Source organism: Hemicordylus capensis, chromosome 5 (genome assembly GCF_027244095.1).
Source record: "Hemicordylus capensis ecotype Gifberg chromosome 5, rHemCap1.1.pri, whole genome shotgun sequence".
NCBI classification, from domain to species: domain Eukaryota; kingdom Metazoa; phylum Chordata; class Lepidosauria; order Squamata; family Cordylidae; genus Hemicordylus; species Hemicordylus capensis.
Window position 1 is genome coordinate 222,897,611 of NC_069661.1, and position 21,624 is coordinate 222,919,234.

Consider the following 21,624-nt stretch of genomic DNA (forward strand, 5'->3'; position numbering starts at 1 on the left):
GTGATGGTATGTGCTAAACTAATGACAATAGGTACAGCTACTGTACATAAGAACACAACAGCCCTGCTGGATCAGGCCCAAGGCCCATCTAGTCCAGCATCCATCCTACCTTTGAGGCTGGAGGTGGCCCACAGCCCTCCGACTAGTAGCCGTTGATAGACCTCTCCTCCATGAAGTTCTCCAAATCCTTCTTAAAGACATCCAGGTTGTTGGCTGTCACCACATCTTGTGGCAGAGAATTCCACAAATTGATTATGCACTGTGTGAAAAAGTACTTCCGTTTGTTGGTCCTAGATTTCCCAGCAATCAATTTCATGGGATGACCCCTGGTTCTAGTGTTATGTGAGATGGAGAAGAATTTCTCTCGATCCACTTTCTCCACACCATGCATGATGCATACCATCATCTCCACACCAACCTCAGAATTTATAATGAAGATATTGTAGTGGTGGGTAGCTTCTGCTTTTTAGGAACAACTGTAGGAACATAGGAAGCTGCCATATACTGAGTCAGACTATAGGTCTGTCCAGCTCAGTATTGTCTACAAAGATTGGCAGTGGCTTCTCCAAAGTCGCAGGCAGGAATCTCTCTCAGCCCTATCTTGGAGGTGCTGCCATGGAGGGAACTTGGAACCTTCTGATGCTCTTCTCAGAGTGGCTCCATCCACTAAGGGGAATATCTTACAGTGCTCACACATCGTCTCCCATTCATATGCAACCAAGGCGGACCCTGCTTAGCTAAGGGGACAAGTCATGCTTGCTACTACAAGACCAGCTCTCCATCAACAGTAAAGGATTTATCAGTCAAGAAATACACTGCAGACTAGCACTTGGTAGGGTTGCAATGAAGGCCTTGGAAAGGATATTTAGATGCCATGATGTGTCTGTACCTACAAAGATTAGAATCGTTTGGACCATGGTTTTTCCTGTCACACTCTATGGATGCGAAAGCTGGATGTTGAAGAAGCAAGACAGAAAAAGTATTGACGCTTTTGAACTTTGGTGCTGGAGAAGACTTTTGAGGATACCATGGACATCCAGGAAAACAAATGGATCATAGAACAAATCAATCCAGAATTTTCACTTGAGGCACAAATGACAAGGCTCAAACTATCATACTTTGGAAACATTATGCAAAAACCTAGCTCCCTTGAGAAGTCCACAATGCTGGGGAGAGTTTGAAGGAAAGAGAAGAAGAGGACAACCAGCGGCAAGGTGGATGGACTCGATTATGACAGCAATGAATGCATCACTGAGAGACCTTAAAGGCCAAGTTGACAGATCATCCTGGAGAGAATCAATCTATGTGTTCGCTAAGAGTTGACACCGACTTGACAGCAATCAATCAATCAATCATTGTGCTGTTACGCAGTACCCACAACTGCTGTCACCCTGACTTGCCCCCAAGTTCTGAAATCACCCAAGGCCACACTCGGGAACTCACTCCCTGCAGGAGATCGTAGCGATGGGGAGGGCTTTGCCTTTGTTCCTTGCACACAAGGGGGCATAGCCATACTGACTCCTGGAGTAGTACCAAAAATGCACTGCTAAGAGCTAATGTATCCCTGTTGCCTGGGAGGCTCAAATAGAAAGGGAAGTCTTCTCACTGTTTGCAACAGGTTAGCCATTGAAGTTCCTGTGTAGGTTTTTTAAAATAGGCAAATGGGCTATGGTCTTCTGTGCCAAATAAATTTACTGTCCCTTGTGCTAATTAAACAGTTGAATTGCCTATTTAATAAGGCAGACTATGTATGGTAGTCACTTAGTTGTACTCCTCGTCAGCTTGTGTGATTTGCATCCATAATTGTTAATATCTGTGACTTTACCATGTCCTATGTTTTTCCCAACTGAGTTTGCACCATGATCAAAAGCATTGAGAGAAATGGTTGTGCTGAAATATTGTTAATTTCTTAGCTACACATCCTCCAAGGGAATAAAGAATTATCACCCACCAGTTTCCATTTCATATTGTCAGGGGCATTTTAAATTAGCCAGAAATGCCAGTAACATCTTTATTTCCCAATTAGCTCTCCAATTTTGGGTGGCTGATTTCATTTGTTAATATTTAGCATACTTGATATGAAATTCCCCAATGGTTTTAAGGTGATAGGAGCCTTTTTTGTTGTTCTTATCTTAACATTTCTTTTCCTCCTAGATAAGCATTATATGAATTAATTATCTTGAAAGGCTTAAAAAACACAAGTAACTGTGTGATCTCTAGCAACATTTTATCAGGAGAGTTCTATTTTTGTCTGGCACCTTTAGGATTTTCCTTCTTGGGAAAGAAAAAAAAAGTCACCTTGAATTATGCTGTTGCTAATGTAGCATCCAAACAAAAATATTTTTATACCAAAGGCAGTGATTTTTATTTTATTTTTTTTTAATCCAAGTTAGGATGATGGACTGGTGAAGTGGGAAAATAATGAAAACCATCTTAGCTTGAAATAGTAATAGCAGTCACCCAGTGGAGACTATACCAAGAACAACAGAAGAGCACAGCCTACTACAAATAGTAAAAAGAAAAGCACAGTAGTGATGATCAAAAACCATACCTTTCTTAAAACCAACCAAACTGCACAGTGTGATAGGTGGCTTTCAGCTTATATAGAACTCTTCCTTAGGCAAGATATTAGCATTAAAAAGGGGAGAAATGTGGTTTTGATTATATACTCTTAAGCCTTGTCTGAGGTTTGTTTTGGTCTTATGGTAACTGGGAATGCCGTTTCCAGACAATTTAAGTTAGACATTTGCCTTGTGCTTTAGATCATCAACACCATTGGACACAGAAGCAACAGAGACTCTCTTTGACAATACAAAGGCAGAAGTTATATGGATTGGTTTTTGGCACTAATCATAACCCACAGGACTCATTGTAAGGTGGAGAACAGTAGACAAACATGATTGAAAGTTGAAGATTAAGTTTAGATCACATACTCGGTACAGAATGATAGAGGCCACATATGGTAATATCACCTCTGAATACCAGAGTATTCAGATTCCTCTGAATTCCAGTTGCAGGGGAGTAACAGCAGGAGAGAGGGCATGCCCTCAACTCCTGCCTGTAGGCTTCCAGAGGCATCTGGTGGGCCACTGTGTGAAACAGGATGCTAGACTAAATGGGCCTTGGGCCTGATCCAGCAGGACTGTTCTTATGTTCAGCTAGTGGTTCCAGTGAGTTCCTCTCTTGAGCAACTTCTTGTCATTTCATCATGGTTCATACAAGAGAGTAAATGAACTCTCAAGAGAGGACAGTTCTCTCCTCAAGAGAGGAACTTGAGAGGGACCACTAGCTGAACGTAAGAACAGCCCTGCTGGATCAGGCCCAAGGCCCATCTAGTCCAGCATCCTGTTTCACAGCAGATGCCGCTGGAAGCCTACAGGCAGGAGTTGAGGGCATGCCCTCTCTCCCGCTGTGTTTTTTTTAAGCATGTATGACACATGCTTCCTACATCCAAAGGATCTGCTGATCTTTTGCAAGTATTACTAGTCCAACATAGAGCAACTATGACCAGTTTTGTGACTTTATATAAACATGGTGATTTATATAAACAAGCCTGCTTGTTTTCCTAGGAAACACCCAGGTTTGTCAGGGAGGCTGCTATACTGAAATAGGTTTAAAGTGTCTGTAGATATTGATGCAGAGACATAGATGCATGAATCAAAACTATGTTTAATTTTTTGCATCCTAATTTTTACCAGAGTGCTCTTCTTCTGTGTTTTATGTTAGGATGCTAGGAATAGTAAACAAAAAACCAAAAGAAAATGTGTTTCTATTGCTCTTTTTCCCCCCTTGAGTCTTATTTTTATTTGCAAGTTTTAATTGGTGTAGGTAGTAAAGGGCAACACTTAATTATTCAAGGGAGTCGGGAACAAGGTCAGATTCTGAGAGAGAGCAGTGTTCATGTGCTTCTGTCAATGGCAAATTACTGCCTGTAACAGTATTGTGATTTCTGGGCACAATAATACTACATATTATTTTGTGTTCCACTTTTAGAGCTCCATAATATTACTCCTCATTTGGAATTAATCAATACAGTTTCACTGACTGACACCAGTTATGTTTTTGACAGTACTATTTGTGGTGCAAGCAGATCCCCAAGAGACTGCACATAATCCTTAGCCGCTTTCCCTCTTTGAAGGAAGGAACTGAGGGCCTTGCTCTCTAATACTTGTGTTTTCCAATTCACTGATTTTTGTACTTTGTTTCTCTTGACCTTTTGTCTTCAAGTGAAATGTTTTGTGTTTTTTTAATCTCTCCTATGAGAGTATGTAACATTTCCAATTTAATGGCATTCTCCTTTCTGCAGTCCTTGTGAAATGCCTGATTTCCCCTTAATGACACAGCCCTCAGTTCTTACTTGTTGGTCAGTTTAAGACTCTCTCCCTCAGGTTACCAGAGAGGGACACTCAGCACCTGGCCAGCTGTTGTTTATTTTTTATTCCTGGCTTGTTCTGTTCTCTCTCATTCCCTAAGGTCTTCTAGCTGGATATACTAAGAGAGTCAATGTCGTTTCAGTTTAGGTTTCTTTGATGTTGGCGGATTAAAGACAGGCAGGCTTAGAATGTGAGCTTTTGCTTCCACGTTAGTTTTCTTGCTATACTTTTCGTACCTTCATCCATAACATGGACTGTCAGATCAAGTACTTGAATCTGGTGGAATCATTCTGAGAATAGCACATACAGAAATTATTGCACAACAAGAACTGCAACAGTGAGAAAAACAAGATCTCTTAGTTCTGTTCCTTTGGTTTCGGCACATGCACTGGGATTTGTGTGTGTTTGCACACGCGCATGCACATGTGCAGACCTCCATGGCAGAATGGGGTCCCCTCATTCATCTCAGCACCAGAAACAAGTTCACCTTAACACTTAAATCTGCAATGATGCACCTATTTACTCGTAGTTTATGTGCATACTGAAGGTAGCTGGAAGTTTAGATCATGTCTGTATCTTGGATACTAAACAATAAGGTTGCTGACATGACCGCTGTGTGCGGGGCTGGGAAGGAAGGATCACACCTACCTTCTCCCCAGATGATCTGTGCTGTTTCTTTGGCCACGTTGCTCACATGCCCACACGAGTCATGCTGCAGCGAGCTGCACAACCATCTGGAGGCTGGGGAACTGAAGCCTGGCCTCCAGAGATCCCACAATGCACTTCACAAGGAGCACAGTGCATTGGAGGATTTCCCCACTGCCAGGCACTCTAGCTGTCTGGCTCCACGGATTCTCGGGCTGTTGGCTGTGAGTAACTTCTCTAATTTGGGGAAAATGGGAGCGGGGGTTTAAAAATAGAATTGAAGGGCTAAAACAGGCTTCTTTCAAGCCATGAATTTACAAAATGTTCTGGATCTGATGCACTCCCTAGAACCATCATTCCACCACCATGTGGAGGAGAAAGGACATTCCTTTGATTTTATATTAACTTTGTCTTCCTTACTGCAGAAACACACTGTAAAAATGCAAGTACTTTGAATTTTTCTGGTTTTGTGGTTAGAAATAATTTCTCATTTTCCTGTCTAGCCATTAACGAATTAAAAGTTGTAAAGTCCTTATAATCCCCTTTAAAAGGTCTAGCTATTCGTGCAGTGGAGAAGAAAAATTAATATAAAATCAAAGGAAAGTCCTTTTTCCTCCACATGAGAGTGGAATGATTGTCCAAAGAAGGGCTTCAGATCCAAAATATTTTGTAAAGTTCTGGCTTGAAACAAGCTAGATTTAACAACTTTTAGCTATTTTAAAGTAAATTTTCAATAAGTCACCAAAAATCAGGGGATTGATCCATAGCTTTGGATAAAATTACACAGAGTACTTCCAATGTGAACTTAATATTTGCCATATTTCATGTTTGCCCATCCATTCCGGAAATATAAAGGGGTGGGGAATGGGTCATACTATTACCCCTTTAGATGAAGGCAAAGGGCAGATTCCTCCACATGCTGGTAGAATGATGGTCCAAGCAGGGTCTTCAATTTCAGAGATTTTTGTAAAGTTCTGGCATGACAAGACTTTAACGACCTCTTTTAATATGCAAGTAAGTAAAAACATATAAAACCAAGATCTTACAAACTTGCAAACATGTTTTAGTGCTAAAACTTCATTGTCGATTGATTGATTGATTGACTAAGTGCCGTCAAGTCAGTGTCGACTCTTAGCAACCACATTGATAGATTCCTCCCCAGGATGATCTGCCTTCAACTTGGACTTTAAGGTCTCTCAGTGCTGCATTCATTACAGTCATAATCCAGTCCATCCACCTTGCTGTTTGTCATCCTCTTCTTCTCTGTCCTTCAACTTTTCCCAGCGTTATGGACTTCTCAAGGGAGCTGGGGTTTTGCATAATGTTTCCAAAGTATGATAGTTTGAGCCTGGTCATTCATGCCTCAAGTGAAAATTCTGGATTGATTTATTCTATGATCCATTTGTTTGTTTTTCTGGCTGTCCATGGTATCTGTCTCAAACAGCTGAAAAGAGTCTCCTGCCTGCTCCTCTCCCCTGTCCTTGGACTGGATATTTAGTTTCAGTTGCTGTATTTAAGTTCAAGAGTTTCCAGCTGTTTGAGACAGAGCATTGACAATTACGTTTTATCACACATTTACAAGTTTGTAAGATCTCGGTTTTATTTATTTTTGCATACACATTAAGAGAGGCCTTTAAAATCTTGTCAAGAGTAGGAGAAAATGTGTATAACATCACCACTATATTGTCTTGTTCTGGCATGAAACAAGCCAGATTTAATCATTTTCAGCCATTGTTTACAAAAATTTCAAAAATTCACCTAAAATCAGAGGATTGACTGATTCTCTTTAAATTCACTACAGGGGCCCCTGATCGCCTTCCCACATGTGTCATGTTTCAAGGCTCTAGGACCAACCAGAGATCTTTGATTATTTTTACCATTTTCCCCATTGATCACCATGGGAGGAAATCCAAATGTAAGTTGGGATTTGGATTCCAAATCCAATATCCAGCATTGGCAGAGCCCTTGGACTCTGAATCCGATATTGTCAAATTTTGATTGGGTCAGATCCAAATGAAAATTTTCTGAACTCACACAGGCCTAGTAGAAGGGTGTGCTTATACCCTTCTACCTCAGTATAAGCCCAGGTTTAAAAAACAATGGGCTGCCCCAATACATTTTTATTTATTCAAAACTCTCTTTTTTTCCTTCTGCTGTAATGATCTTCATTTTTTAAAAAAGAAAAAGTATCTTTTCTTAGAGCATTAAGGAGGAAGCCTTAAAGATGATTTCCCCCCCTCTCTCACAACACTAGAACCAAGGGTCATCCCATGAAACTGAAGGCTGGGGAATTTCGAATTGACAAAAGGAAGTACTTTTTCACACAGCGCATAATTAACCTATGGAATTCTTTGCATTTGAATGTGGTGATAGCCATTAGCTTGCATGGCTTCAAAAGGGGCTTAGATAAACTCATGGAGAACAGGTCTATCAATGGCTACTAGTCTGGTGGCAGTAGGCCACCTCCAGCCTCAGAGGCAAGATGTCTCTAAATACCAGTTGCAGGGGAGCAGCAGGAGGAGGGAGGGCATGCCCTCTCCTCCTGCCTGTGGGCTTCTCAGAGGCATCTGGTAGGCTACTGGATAAATCAGGATGCTAGACTAGATAGGCCTTTGGCCTGATCCAGCAGGGCTGTTCTTACGTTTTTATTTTAACCCAAAAGAGAAGACACGGGTTATTCTCAGGTTATTTGTCAGGTTATTATCTGGGGTTGGAGATAGGGAAAGATAACAAAGTTACACTATGGGTTAACAAAATTAAAAACACACTAGAATGCTTCATTTTCAGACACTTGGAGGAAGACTTACAATGGACCTTTAGCACCAGGTTATAGAGGCATCTAGTATGTCTTAATTTTGCAAGATCTGGAACCATTTCTGTGATGTAGGGGAAGTGGAAGGTTCATTGTACATATCTTATCCATTGTACATATCTTGTTTTAAAAATATTATGCATTTTCTGGCCAAGCACACTCTTTCTTATGTAACATCTTATTGAGCATCCCATCATGGATGAAAAATGACTCTTGACATGTGCACCTATTTAACTTAATAAATTCCAAGAAAACAAGAGCACATTATGCCATTCAGGAGAGTGAAACAAGGTTGAGATTATGCTAAAGGCTAATTGGACCATCTGTTGTCTTAGTGGCTTTCACATCTTTGTGTCTTTCCCTGATAAGGAAGAAGTCACAGAACTCTGAATTCGTTACTCCCCTACCAAGAGTCTCCATGTTCTTTGTTCAGCTGTTGACTAAGGTCTAGTTCTCCAAAAGAGCAGATGAAAATCCAAATCTATATCTGAGCTATAACACTTCTGAGGCCCCGCATGACTAGTTGCTCTTCAGTGCAAAGCAAAAAAAAAAAAAGACTTGCTGAACATAGGGAACTACTGCCAGAAGAATCCTGGAATGGATCTCAAGAGACTAAAGAAGCATTGAGCAGGAAAGTAAAGAAGCTGGAGGCACAGTACTGTGCTTGTCAGTTCTTCCCATGGAAGTTCAGGCTATAGGAAGAGAAAGCAGAATCCTGGAAGTAAAGAGCTAGCTATGAAGATCATGCCATTGAAGAATTTGGATTCTTGGACCAAGTCCTATGCTACCAGAGTGAAGGACTCCTGGTCAAGAGATGGGTTGTACCTCATGGGTACTGGGAAGAGCATATTTTGTGAGAGCTTTCCTAAACTCATGAGAATGACTTTAAACTGAATCCTGAGAGGGAGACAACCCCCAGAACCTAGTATAAAGCCTAGTATTAGGGAGGGACAAGAAGACGTGTGTCAAAGGTGAAAACATGATGATGGATCCCAGTGAAAGAAACTACAATCTGAGGCCAATTAGAATTGATACCTGAGATCTCCCATGTCTGCACACTAATGCACAGAGCATGGGAAACAAACAGGAAGAACCTGGAATATTAAGACAGGAAGGCAAATATGGTGTGATAGGTATCACTGAAACTTGGTGGGATGAGATTAGTATAGTGGTTAGAGTGCTGGACTAGGACCGGGAAGACCCGAGTTCAAATCCTCATTCAGCCATCATACTTGCTGGGTGACTCTGGGCCAGTCACTTCTCTCTCAGCCTAAACTACTTCACAGGGTTGTTGTGAGGAGAAACTTAAGTATGTAGTACACCGCTCTGGGCTTCTTGGAGGAGAGCAGGATATAAAATATTAAAAAACCCAAAACTTGTTAATAAGGAATAGACCTAACATTCTAGTAGAACAGAATAATAGCCTTAACATTTACCTGTATAGAAATCCATGAATCTAAGCACAAAATCCCTGTCAAAAGTGTTTGGGTAAAGATGAAAGAACACAGAAATAAAAGCTGCACCACTTTGGGAGTTTCTTATAGACCACCTGGCCAAGCAGAAGACACGAAGAACGATTTCTTAAATCAGACCAGAGGCGTATCTAGGGAAAATAGCGCCTAGGGCAAGCACTGAAATTGTGCCCCCTGTGCAAACATCTGATACCCCATCTTTCAGATAACTTTATCATAATATCAGCTGAAAAATACAAGTCAAGCTTGTTAATCTTTTAATATTTCCAAAACTATTTAGCAGTGGATATAGCCAGACCAAAAAATGCTGGAAAACTACAGATTTCAGTATGCTGGGGCTCATGAAATACCCAAATACTATGTGGAAGTGTACTTGGAAAACTAAACGGAAGTGTCTGTCTAATACTCTACTATGCATTGTAGCATCACTATTACATAAGTTTTAAAAATAAATGGAGAATTTGACTTTTCCCAGATACTCTGAAAATAATTAAAGGATATACAGACTAAACTGTGCCAGTGCTTAGAATATATTCTAGTATTTCAGAAAGACAGTTAAAATGAGAGAAAGAGAGCAAGAAACTCCCAGTGGGCCTTAATACTAAGGATTTCACACTGATTCAAAGACAAACTCACCATTAATAGCCATTAATATTAAGACATCACATTTAACTCTATCACAAGAAGCAAATTAAGAACAAATGAATACAATCCTAGCTCATAAGCTTCAGCTCAGTATTCATAAGCCCTGATTCTCTGTAAATAGTGCCAAACTGAATATGTGTACAGTGACTTATATTATATTTTAAAAAAAATTACCTGTAGCCCCTTCAGGGGGCTTCCTAAAGGCCGTGGGGTGGTCTTCAAAGCTTCCCCCTAACCCGCTGGCTTCTAGGGCCTCGCAGGGACCATTTGAGCATGTGTGGTGGCCATTTAGTAAAATAATTTGGTTTTTTAAATGGCCACTGAAAACAAAATGGCTTCTGTGCATGCTCAAATGGCCTCTGCAAGGCCTGGCATGGCCTAGAGCCTCACAGAAGCCATTTGAGCATGTACAGTGGCCATTTTGTTTTCGGTGGCCATTTAAATTTTTTTTAAAAAAAAATGGCGCCCCCCCCCCATTCAAGTGGCACCCAGGGCATGTGCCCTGCCTGCCCTACCCTAGAATCAGACATCTGAATCAGACATCTGCTGGAAGTCTAACTCTACTAAAAGTAGAAGGTCCAATAAATTCTTGACCAATCTTTTTTACAACTTCATCTTTCATAAAGAGAAGGAACAAGTGTGTTGACTGTCTAGACCTAATCCTTACCAATAGGGAAACCTTGCTCTTTTAGCTCTAAAATTCTGTGATTCTAGAAACTAGCATGTTGGAGAAAAGAAGATAGGTTCCTGATTTTCTAGTTTTATATGTTGAGAATTGTGGGTTTTTGTTGTGTGGAAGTGCATCTAACCTTACTGGCCTCTAGGGCCTCGCAGGGACCATTTGAGCATGTGTGGTGGCCATTTTGTAAAATAATTTGGGTTTTTTAAATGGCTGCTGAAAACAAAATGGCTTCTGTGCATGCTCAAATGACCTCTGCAAGGCCTGGCATGGCCTAGGGCCTCACAGAAGCCATTTGAGCATGTACAGTGGCCATTTTGTTTTCGGTGGCCATTTAAAAAATAATTTTAAAAAATGGCGCCCCCCCTTCAAGTGGCACCCGGGGTATGTGCCCTGCCTGCCCTACCCTAGAATCAGACATCTGAATCAGACATCTGCTGGAAGTCTAACTCTACTGAAAGTAGAAGGTCCAATAAATTCTTGACCAATCTTTTTTACAACTTCATCTTTCATAAAGAGAAGGAACAAGTGTGTTGACTGTCTAGACCTAATCCTTACCAATAGGGAAACCTTGCTCTTTTAGCTCTAAAATTCTGTGATTCTAGAAACTAGCATGTTGGAGAAAAGGAGATGGGTTCGTGATTTGCTAGTTTTATATTATAAATATAAAAATATATGTTGAGAATTGTGGGTTTTTGTTGTGTGGAAGAGCATCTAACCTTACTGGGAAGGGGATAGCCCTGTGGTAAAATACCTGACCAATGCAGAATAGAGTGAAACATTTACTTTGAGTCATCTGGACACTAAACATATGTGGTGCTGTGTCCATAAATTAATAGATTTGGTGGTATTAATTAGTGACAACAATTTGGATTTGTCCTCTGTTTCCCTTCTTCCATAGGTAAAAATCTTCTCATCACACAACATGCCAAGCTGCCTCAGAACCTTCAAAATAAATAAAAATACTAATACTAAACAATCCCTAAAGCTGCAATGAATTGGTAGCCTTTGAAGGAGCAAATTAGGTGTCACAAAGTAGCTTTTTTCAGACTATAGCCAAAATAAAATTGATGTTCTAAACCTATGTATGTATCTATGTATCTAGCTATCTCAATTCAGTAGCGATGCCACTCCAGGGGTGGTGGTGAGCGCGGGAAGATATCACTGTAAGTGGCAGCAATCTGGTACCCCGAATGCTGTGCGGGGCAGAGATGCCTTACCCAGCATCCCAAGGGAAGGCTGTCCCATCCCTGCTGCTCAGTTGGCTCACCAGCTGTTCTTGTCCTAACTCATTCTATGGCTGCACACCCTAGAAAGCAGTGTAGGTTGTAGAATTTGAAAAAAGGGGGCAGCTTTTTGTGAATTGAGCTTGAAGCATTTATCAGTGTTCTTTGCTCTCTGTTTTCTTTCCTTCAGACGGAACCCTCTTCACTTCCACCTCATTGCAGATGCCATTGCAAAACAGATCCTGGCAACCCTCTTCCAGACGTGGATGGTCCCTGCAGTGCACATAGACTTCTATGATGCAGATGAGTTGAAGGTAAAGACAAACAAAGTGTGATCCTAATCCCAAAACTACTTCATTTTTCGTTCTCCCTCTGTAATATGTGTGTCATTAACTTGAGGCTTTAGGGCAAATATGTCCCCGGGAAGTGCCACCTGATCCACCCACCATAATTTCCAGGCATGAGCACCAGAAATAATTGCACTGCACCCTAGTAGAATGGCAAAAAAAAAAAAAAAGTCTGAATAACCATCTCATTCCCAGCTAACTTCAGCCATGTTGTGCTTTCGCTTACCATTTTCTGAACATGAGAAGATACTCCATGATGTGTAGCCAATATTCTCAGTCCTAGATCCTTGAAATTGCGATTACTCCCTCTTTCCCATGAATAATATTGCATGTCTCCTAGGAAGGCTGCTTCTAGCTTTACAATATTCACTTAGAAATTGTAAGGGAAATCAGGGTTTTTGTGGATTACAGGGAGTTGAACAAGAAGACCATACCAGACAGTTTCCCTATGCCTTGCATCAATGACCTATTGGAGCAGTTGTTGGGGGGAGGGTGCCGACTATACTGGACCTGACAAAAGGGTATTGGCAGGTGCCTGTGGCAGAACAGGACAAAGAAAAGACAGCATTCATCATGGTACCCATCATGGGTACCCATCATGGTCTGTATGAGTTTAATGTATTGCCATTCGGGCTTCACAATGCACCAGCTACCTTCCAGAAGCTGGTCAATGGGCTTGAGTCTGTTTGCCCTGCTTATCTGGATGATGTGGCCATATACTCTGACACCTGGGGGAAGCACCTGGAACACCTGGAGATGGTATTCCAGCATATCCAGGAGGCTGGGCTTACCATTAATAGCCAAAAGTGTTAAATTGACCTCAATTGGGTAACCTATTTGGGGCATCAGATAGACCAAGGTACCCTTTCACCCCTGGAGGCCAAGGTTCAGGATATCCAGAAGACGCCTGTGCTGAAAAAGAAAGGGCAGGTACGATCCTTCCTGGTGTTGGCAGAGTTTGACAACCCTCAGTAAGGGCCCCCGCCTCCAGGCCCCAGACTTTGACAAAACATTAACACTGACCGCAGATGCTTCTGAGAGAGGCATTGGGGCAGTCATAACACAATTGGGCCCAGACCAGGTCCCTCATCTCATTGTGTTCCTGAGTGAGAAACTGTCAGAGAGGGAGGCCCACTGGTCAGTGTTGGAAAAGGAGTGTTATGCTATTGTCTATGCCTTGGAGAAGTTGCATCACTTTCTGTGGAAGCGCAAATTTGAACTCAGGACTGACAGTGCCACTCTAAAGTGGTTACATGAGGCTCAACATTAAAAGAAGTTGTTTGTACATTAGAGTCTGGCCCTCCAGGCATATGACTTCAATGGAGAACATATTCAGGGGAGAACAAATATTGTGGCAGATACCTTGTCACAAGGGCCCTTTGAAGACTTCACTGGAACCTAAAGGATACTTGGGGAGGGTGGAGGCAACAGGACAAGAGATTCAAATGTTATTTTGACATGTTATTGTTTATTACTGTTTTGTATGTACAGATAAGTTAGGAAATTAAGATATGTGTTCCTATCCCTTTTGAGACAGGAGATGTCAATTCCCGTTTCCAGCCACTAGTCTCAATTTAAGGAGGGGGATGTAGTGACCAGGCTCCCCTCCCTCTAAAGAGTAAACTGGAAGTGAATCCTTGTGTTGACAGACAGGCTGGTGAACTCCAGGGCAGCCAATCAGTACAACAGTTGGGTGGGAGCGAGAGAGCTGTTGCCAGGAAGAAGGGAGTTCTTTGTGAGAAGAAGCTAGGCTGGAGGTGCACAGGGGGACATATGGCCATGGAGGTTGGCTGCAGGAGGATAACTGTAAAGCCTGGGAAGAGGGGATTACAAAGAGGCTTGAAGTCCCATCAGGAGTTTGGTGAGTTCAAGGGAAATGGAAGTTTAATCTAAGGAAAAGTTTTAGTCAGACTTTGCATTAGGGATGTTATATTTCTTGGGGGAGGGGGGTGCTCTGCATATTCTGGATACTGTTCTATTATAGTTTACCTGCAATGTAATTGAAATAAAAAAAACTAGCCTTTGCTCAATACACCTTGGGTGTTGCAAAAGCCTCTGTAAACATTTAAGTGTGCATTAAGACAACCTATTTTTGTAATCCTACTAAGTAGTCTTAACTGTATCTAAAAGCTGAGAATGCCTCAGATGGAAGCAGTCTATAGGAGTTGAATAAGACTTTTTGTTGTTGTTGTTGTTTTCTTTTTACAGGCCTCTCCAAGTTGGTTTCTAACTCAGGAAATGGGGGCGGGTGAGGGGGGATTTCTCTGATGCAAACACATCCTCATTCAGCAGCTATCAGTTATCTTACCATGTGTAGGCTTGCACGTGGAAGATTTTTGTATTTGTCCAAGAGCCAAATTAGTAGAATTCTTTTTCTGGGTTATCCCACCCCAAGCCCAGAGAGTTTCTGTAGATAAAACCTTGAGCCCCTGGTGGCGCAGTGGTAAAACTGCCGCCCTGTAACCAGAAGGTTACAAGTTCGATCCTGACCAGGGGCTCAAGGTTGACTCAGCCTTCCATCCTTCCGAGGTCGGTAAAATGAGTACCCAGTATGTTGGGGGCAATATGTTAAATCATTGTAAACCGCTTAGAGAGCTTCGGCTATAAAGCGGTATATAAATGTACGTGCTATTGCTATTGCTAAAAGGGGTGGTGGCGGCAGCATTTTAAACCTACCAGGAATATAGAATAGTTTTAGGAGAAGCCTAGCCAGGCAGCTAAGCAGGGATGATTCAGCATTTCTTTCCCTGATGTGAGCTTGCTCTGAGACAAAGGCTGTAATTCGCTACAGAGCTTATAATGGCAAACTTAAGAAATGGGTTCAAACTCAACTTAGAATCCACCCCCAAGTCCATAACAGGCTGAGTCCATAGCTCCACTGAAGTTCAGACCTGAATCTTGATAGGCTCCCCACCATGCAGCACTCCCCACCTTCATTCACCCTTTCTCAAAACAGCTTTTTGAAGATTTAGGGTCCAGTGTATGGCATGCTTGTGAACAGAAACCTCACAACTAAGGGTTGGATGTTCATGCAAAGCAGCAACAGAAACCTTGTAGCTAAGGGTTGGATGTTCATGTAAAGTATCTGTTAATGTTGGGAAACCTGGGAAATGAGGTTTCCAGTGCTCCTCTCCTGAGTTAATTGAATTGGAAGGTATTGAGAACTCTGTTTCCCAGGCATCTTGGCAACAATGGACCCTCCCTCTGATTACTGAGGCCTTCACTGTCATCCAGCCCACTTGGAAAGGATAAGTTATGGAAATAAGGAATTAGCAGTGAGGTCTCTCCGGAGGTTCATTGTTATGAACTCTCTAAGAACTCTTGTGGGTACGGATGTGCACAAATCATGATTCGAAGGGCATCCCCTGCACCTTTAATATGGAGGAGAGCAGAACAGCAGATGCATACCTGCTCTTCCGCCGCTTGCTGCCACTTCTAAATTGGAGGCACATGCTCCTCCCAGCTTTCTTGCCCCCATACAATGCTGGCATGCATGTGGCCTCCACGCATGTGCAGCGGCCATTTGTGTGGTCAGCATAGTTTGCTGATCACACAAATGGCTGTCATGCATGCACAAAGGCAACATTTGTGCCGGCACCGCATGGGGGCAGCTGGAGGAAAGCGCTGCTGGCACACCAAGATAGCTGGAAAGAGTGCCGCCAATTCGGGAAGTGGCAGCGAGCGGCACAGGAGCAGGTATGCATCTGCTGTTCTGCTTTCCTCCATTTTAAAGGTGCAGGGGATGCCCTTTGAATCGTGATTGTGGACATCCATACCCACTAGAGTTCTTAAAGAGTTCATAACAATGAACGTCCTGAGAGACCTCGCTGCCAGTTTTCCCTCTAACAGAAAATCCCAGATGTTCTTGACTAGAACTCCCAGCATCCTCAACCAAAGCCCACTACAGCTAGGGATTCTGGGAGCTGTAGTCAACAACATCTGGGATTCCGTCTTACAGGGAACACTGCTCCCTGCTAATTATGCACCTGCTCTTCTCCGTTTTAAAGGGGCTGGGGATGCTGGGAGTTCGAATTGTGATTTGTGCACATGCCTATAGTGGGGAGGAGACAGAATTTTTCTCAGAAACCCTGGAAAAACAAAGCTAATTACAACATGAGTTGGGGTAGCTTACTAATCACTAGTTTGACATGTCTAAAACATATGAAATATTTTGTGTACCTTCCTGTGGGTGTGCAGCAGGCATAAATAATATTTACCAAACTGTACTTTTATATACATTTGTTTTCTCTGTGGTTCTTTTAATAAAATGTCTGAGAAGGCCCACTAGAAAATGCCCTATTTACTTGCAAGTAAGTCTCATATATAGCAATTGAATTTACTTTCAGATAAGAGGATTGAAGGTTGCAGCCTTAAACTGGATCATGGCAACTCACCAGTGGGCTGTAGTGCAGAATGAATCTTATCCACAGAGACTGATGAGAATATTTAAAAACTTGGCATCTGAAGGTTGTGACAGTAATTTGTGCAGCATATCAAATCAGTGCCATGTTAAACTTGATTAAAATCCTGTAAAAAGGTAGAAACAAAATTTAGCAAATTGCAGTACTAATTAAGGAAATTCCAAACCACTCCACGTGCTTTGAGGAAGTGAAAACAGAATATAATTGGGGAAAATGGCAAAAGGGAAGGATCATCTGTCAGAAAAAATACTATCACTGGGGAAAAAAATATGACTTTATTCTTAGCATGCAAAGCAGCAGACTAATATTGGTTTATATGCATCTTCCTGCTGAGAAGAACTGCATTTTGAAGAAATGGAGATTTCATTTGTAGGTTTATGCATTATTATTTATATCATGGACTACATACACAGAGACTATTTAATTAAGACTGCAAGCCTTTTCCTTAAGATTCTGTTCCTGTCTCTTCATTTCAACAACTATCAGAGAGAAGCATTAGAGTTTTCTGGAAACTTTTCTAGTGTTTGCTGATAATGAACATGATATCACCCTTCCTTCAAGAAGAATTTCCAGAGTAGTTCCCCATCAGGCCTAGCCTCTGTTCGTCTTCACAGATGAAATAGTAGCAGGTGCTTTCAGTCCATTTTCTTGGTCAAAAGAAAATGTGGTATCCCTTTCCTCTTGTTCTGAAAATGAATCCATGGGTACTCCACAACTTCTATACCACCCAAACATTTGTCTCTGGGCAGTTAACATAAAACAATTAAAACACATATAAAATTAAAACAGACAATTTTAAAAAGCTGGGAAAGCTTGGTTAAAAAGATGAGTTTTCAGATTTTTTTTTTAAATGGCCAGAGATGGGGAAGATCGTATCTCAACAGGGAGCACAATCTACAATCTCGGTGCAGTAACTGAGAAGGCCCGTCTCTGTGTAGCCACCAGACGAGTTGGCGGTAACTGGAGACGGACCTCCTCAGATGGCCTCAACGGGCGGTGGGGCTCATAGTGAAGAAGACGCTCTCTTAAATACCCAGGGCCTAAGCCATTTAGGGCTTTGTAAGTTATAACTAGCACTTTGTATTTTGCCCGGAAACCAATTGGCAGCCAGTGAAGCTCCATCAGGAAAGGAGTAATGGGATCTCTCCGAGATGACCCAGAGACCAACCTGGCTGAACCAACTGAAGTTTCCGGACTACGTACAAAGGCAGCCCCACATAGAGCGCATTACAAAAGTCAAGTCTGGAGGTTACCAACAAATGTACCACTGTTTTGAGGTCATTGATCTCGAGAAACGGGCACAGCTGTCGTATCAGCCAAAGCTGATAGAAAGCACCCCTGGATTTTGCTGGTTGCCAAGTTATTTCTGAGCCCAGTATGAGGTGCTAGTTCTATGTGGCCTGAATCTGGGATAGCTGAGGGACTGAGACTGTTCTCATGAGCGAACAAGCCTGGGCTTGGCTGCCTGTGAGAACTGCTGGGATCCGGCAGCCCCCCAGTGCCAAACCCAGCGGGCTCAAATCTGCTCTTTACCCGGCAGCCAGCATTGTGTGTCACCCAGAGCACCTGTCCCCTGAGGGAATCCCCCCCAGTGCACTGGTGAGTGTGCGGTGCACTGTGGGGTACTCAGAGGCCTGGATAATGAGTCCCAGCCTCTGTTCTGTGTTGATGGGAGCAACGTGGATAGTCATCCACACTGCTCCCAGCAGCTTGTGTCATGTGGGCACGTGGCTTGCACGCAACAGGGCTAAGAGCGGTCATCTGAAGGAAGGTAGGTTGAACCCTACGTTCCCCCCCACCACCTGGATGCATGTTCATGTGAATAGCCCCACTATTTTTTTCCTACATAAACCTTCCAAAATGTTAAAGTCTGGAAAGTTGGGCAATTCTGTGGGTTCTGCCACCATCCGATGTAATATTGGTTACTACCAGTAACAGGGCTTTTTCAGTCACCCCTCAACTTTGCAATACCCTCTCAGCACTATGCCATATACATACAATCTGTCCTTTTAGAGAGGCCATACACATCTTTCTTTTCAGGCAGGCCTTTTGGTTAAAGTTTATTTTGGAGCCATTTTTATAGGTCTCCTGTTGCTCAATGTGATTTTGATATGGTTGTGTGTTGATGGCTTTTATTGGGTTTTTAAAAATGTTTTATTGTTTTATGAAGTTAGAAATTACTTTGAGGATTATAAATGAAAAATGGGTTATAACTTTAAATAAAAATATTTTGAAATGTGCATGTTGATAGCTACATGGAGTATACAGAACAAGAGATGTGGAACAATTGAGGCAATATCTCTTATTTTAGTCTGCCTACAGTCATGTTAAAAATGCTGGATGCAAGCTTTCAGTTACCTGAGAATTCTTCATTGCAAGGAGTGGTCAGGAAAAACCAGAAAACGATGAGTTAAGCAGAGAGAAGAAGAATGATGTTTCTGAGGAAGAACATTTTTTATTAGATGTGGGGTTTTTTGCAGATGTTTTTGTCCCGAAACAGAGGAAGTAAGTTCACTTAGCAGCCCTGGTTCATACATTCAGAAAGCTCTGCATGATAACTCCAGTTGCCCCTAAGCATGCTATCAAATGGAGAATGCAATATATAGTGCAAGTCATCCAAGGAAATAGCTGCAGCTATCTAGGAGAGACTAGTAGCTGCAAAATGTGCTGCCATTATTGAAGCATTTGCCACCAGGAAGCTATGGCTGAATTTATGGAAGGTCTGGAATTACAGTATGTTCTCTGTGCAAATGGAGCCCCAGTAATGGATGTGTGCCATTCGTTTTGTAATGTCTGAACTAAGTTAAATTACAAAGCAGAACATTCTGGTGACCACACTTAAAGCTGTACAAAGCCTTCAGGAGATAGACATTGTACACAAAATGTTCCCTGTGAAACACATTAGATGATCTCTTTATATCTCTAATAATATTAGGAACACATCATGCCCTTGTAAGTTTGCATTTAGAGTAGGTAATACTATTAAAATCATTATGTATCATCCACTGGACTTAACTGAGAAGGGATACTCAGAAACTGTAGAATCCTTGTTCAAGCTGACACAGTGATGTGATAAGTGTTTGGCACAGCAGTGATTATATTTTGACTCAAAGAATGTATTATAATGCACGGCAGATATGCTTCTAATTTTTCCAATATTTACACTTCAGGAAGCAGGAGAAGCTTTTTATAGCCAGTTATACCATTAGCAGTATTCCCTGTAACAGGGTTTTCCAGATGTTGTTGACTACAATTCCCATAATCTTCGACCAAACGTCATTGCAGCTTGGGATGCTGGGAGTTGTAGTCAACGACATCTGGGTATCCCTGTTACAGGAAACACTGACCATTAGGTTTTTGAATTCTTGAGAAAGCCGATGTTATTGCTGACTTATGCTTCATGTTTAATTCACTGAAACCTTAGTGAAAGTAAAGCTTCTGAGCACAGGGAATCATATAATGAAAGCTGTAGTCAGTATATTACAATTAACTACTTTAATAATAGTTATTGTGGGAGGGGTCCTGGTGATTGAACTTAAAAGGAATTTAATGACAGTTACCTAGAAAAACTATTTTATCTTTCCTTTAAAAAAAAAATTGATAGTCATGGTTCTTTAGCAAACTTAGCTGATCTTTCTGCACCACCCAAGTACAGCAAAAGTAATTTTGCTGGGTCTCTACTTTGCCAAAATGTTCATAGTGCAAGTAGTGAGGCTCACAGGCATTTTGTTGAATGGATGCCCAAGAACTTATGGGCAAGGGCTAAGCAGAACTCCAAGAAGACGGTTGGCCTAGAGTTCTGCCTGAAACTTTCATGTATGCAGCAGGAGTATGCTTATGTAGCTGCAGTGCCAACCTTGAGGCTAGGAAGGAACTGAGTTAAGGGTGGCTAGGGACCTGGGCAAATGGAGAATGTTGCACCACTGAGTGCTTTCTTCGGATTCTTTGCCTTTATAGTAATACTACTACTATGAATATTTATAGACCACTCTTCAATCAAAGTTTTCAAAGCAGTTTACATAGAAAAATAAATAATACATAAATAAGATGACTCCCTGTCCCCTAAATCTAAAAAGAAACATAAGGCAGACACCAGCAACAGCCACTAGAGGGCTGCTATGCTCGGGTTGGCTAGGGCCAGTTGCTAAATATAATAGAATCACCACTTTAAAAGGTGTCTCGATGCTCAGTTAGCAGGGGAGTCGCTCAGAAATGAGCTGTGATTCCACCCATTGGTGGGGGAAAGGATCTGATCCTGCATAGCTACATCTTTTCTGGCCTTATAGGCTGGCTGTTATCCAGTTTTGTTGCTTTGAGTTTTATGCGTTTCTGTCTTCTCATGTCGTTTAATCTTTCTATATCCATTTTATGCTCCCCCCCCCCATTTATGCCTTTTATGTATTTTTATTCCTTTGATTACTTTTCAGGCTGTACTTTCTACTATTTTTAGTATTATTAGTATTAATATGTACCTTAAGTACAGTTCCATATCTACTCTCACTTTTAACATGTAATCACCCTTATACTTTATGTATGTCTATGACCGTAATAAAGACTGATTGATTGATTGGATCTTTTCTGGCAGTAGTGGATGCAGACTTTTATTTTGAATTTCTGTGCTAGAGGATTCAAATCTTCCTTCCTCTGGAAATACACAGGCATTCAGGTTTCTTCTTACCTTTAACAATGAGCAGGATATAAATGTGATAGATAGATAGATAGATAGATAGATAGATAGATAGATAGATAGATAGATAGATCGATAGGAAGAGGTAACAGACCATTAACAAAACCTTTAACTTGTTAACCATTAACTAGTTACCTTTAACCAGTGCTCTTGAAATGTGGGAGGCTCTCGTGTGTGGCCTGGGATATCTCCATGCACATGGATGCTGACCTCTGGGCTGTAGCTGGAGAAGGTAGCTGCTGCTCCTGTTTTATTTCTGGAAGTGTAGCAAGAGAGCTACCCTCGGAATCTTGCAATGTGACTTTGTTTCAAGAGCC

General features: G+C 41.7%; 1 protein-coding gene and 1 long non-coding RNA gene across 3 annotated transcripts in view; one reads left to right on the plus strand and one right to left on the minus strand.

Annotated features, from left to right (window-relative positions):
* Positions 1-21,542, minus strand: part of LOC128326602 (uncharacterized) — a 31,685-nt gene extending 10,143 nt beyond the window's left edge. For both annotated transcript variants that reach the window (XR_008308133.1, XR_008308134.1), the window contains exon 1: positions 21,443-21,542. This is a non-coding gene — a long non-coding RNA (uncharacterized LOC128326602). The remainder of the gene's footprint in view (positions 1-21,442) is intronic.
* LARGE1 (LARGE xylosyl- and glucuronyltransferase 1) overlaps positions 1-21,624 on the plus strand; it is a 366,765-nt gene that overhangs the window by 120,382 nt on the left and 224,759 nt on the right. The window contains exon 4 of the mRNA XM_053253740.1: positions 12,043-12,166. Coding sequence (XP_053109715.1) covers positions 12,043-12,166 — 124 coding nt within the window. The remainder of the gene's footprint in view (positions 1-12,042; positions 12,167-21,624) is intronic.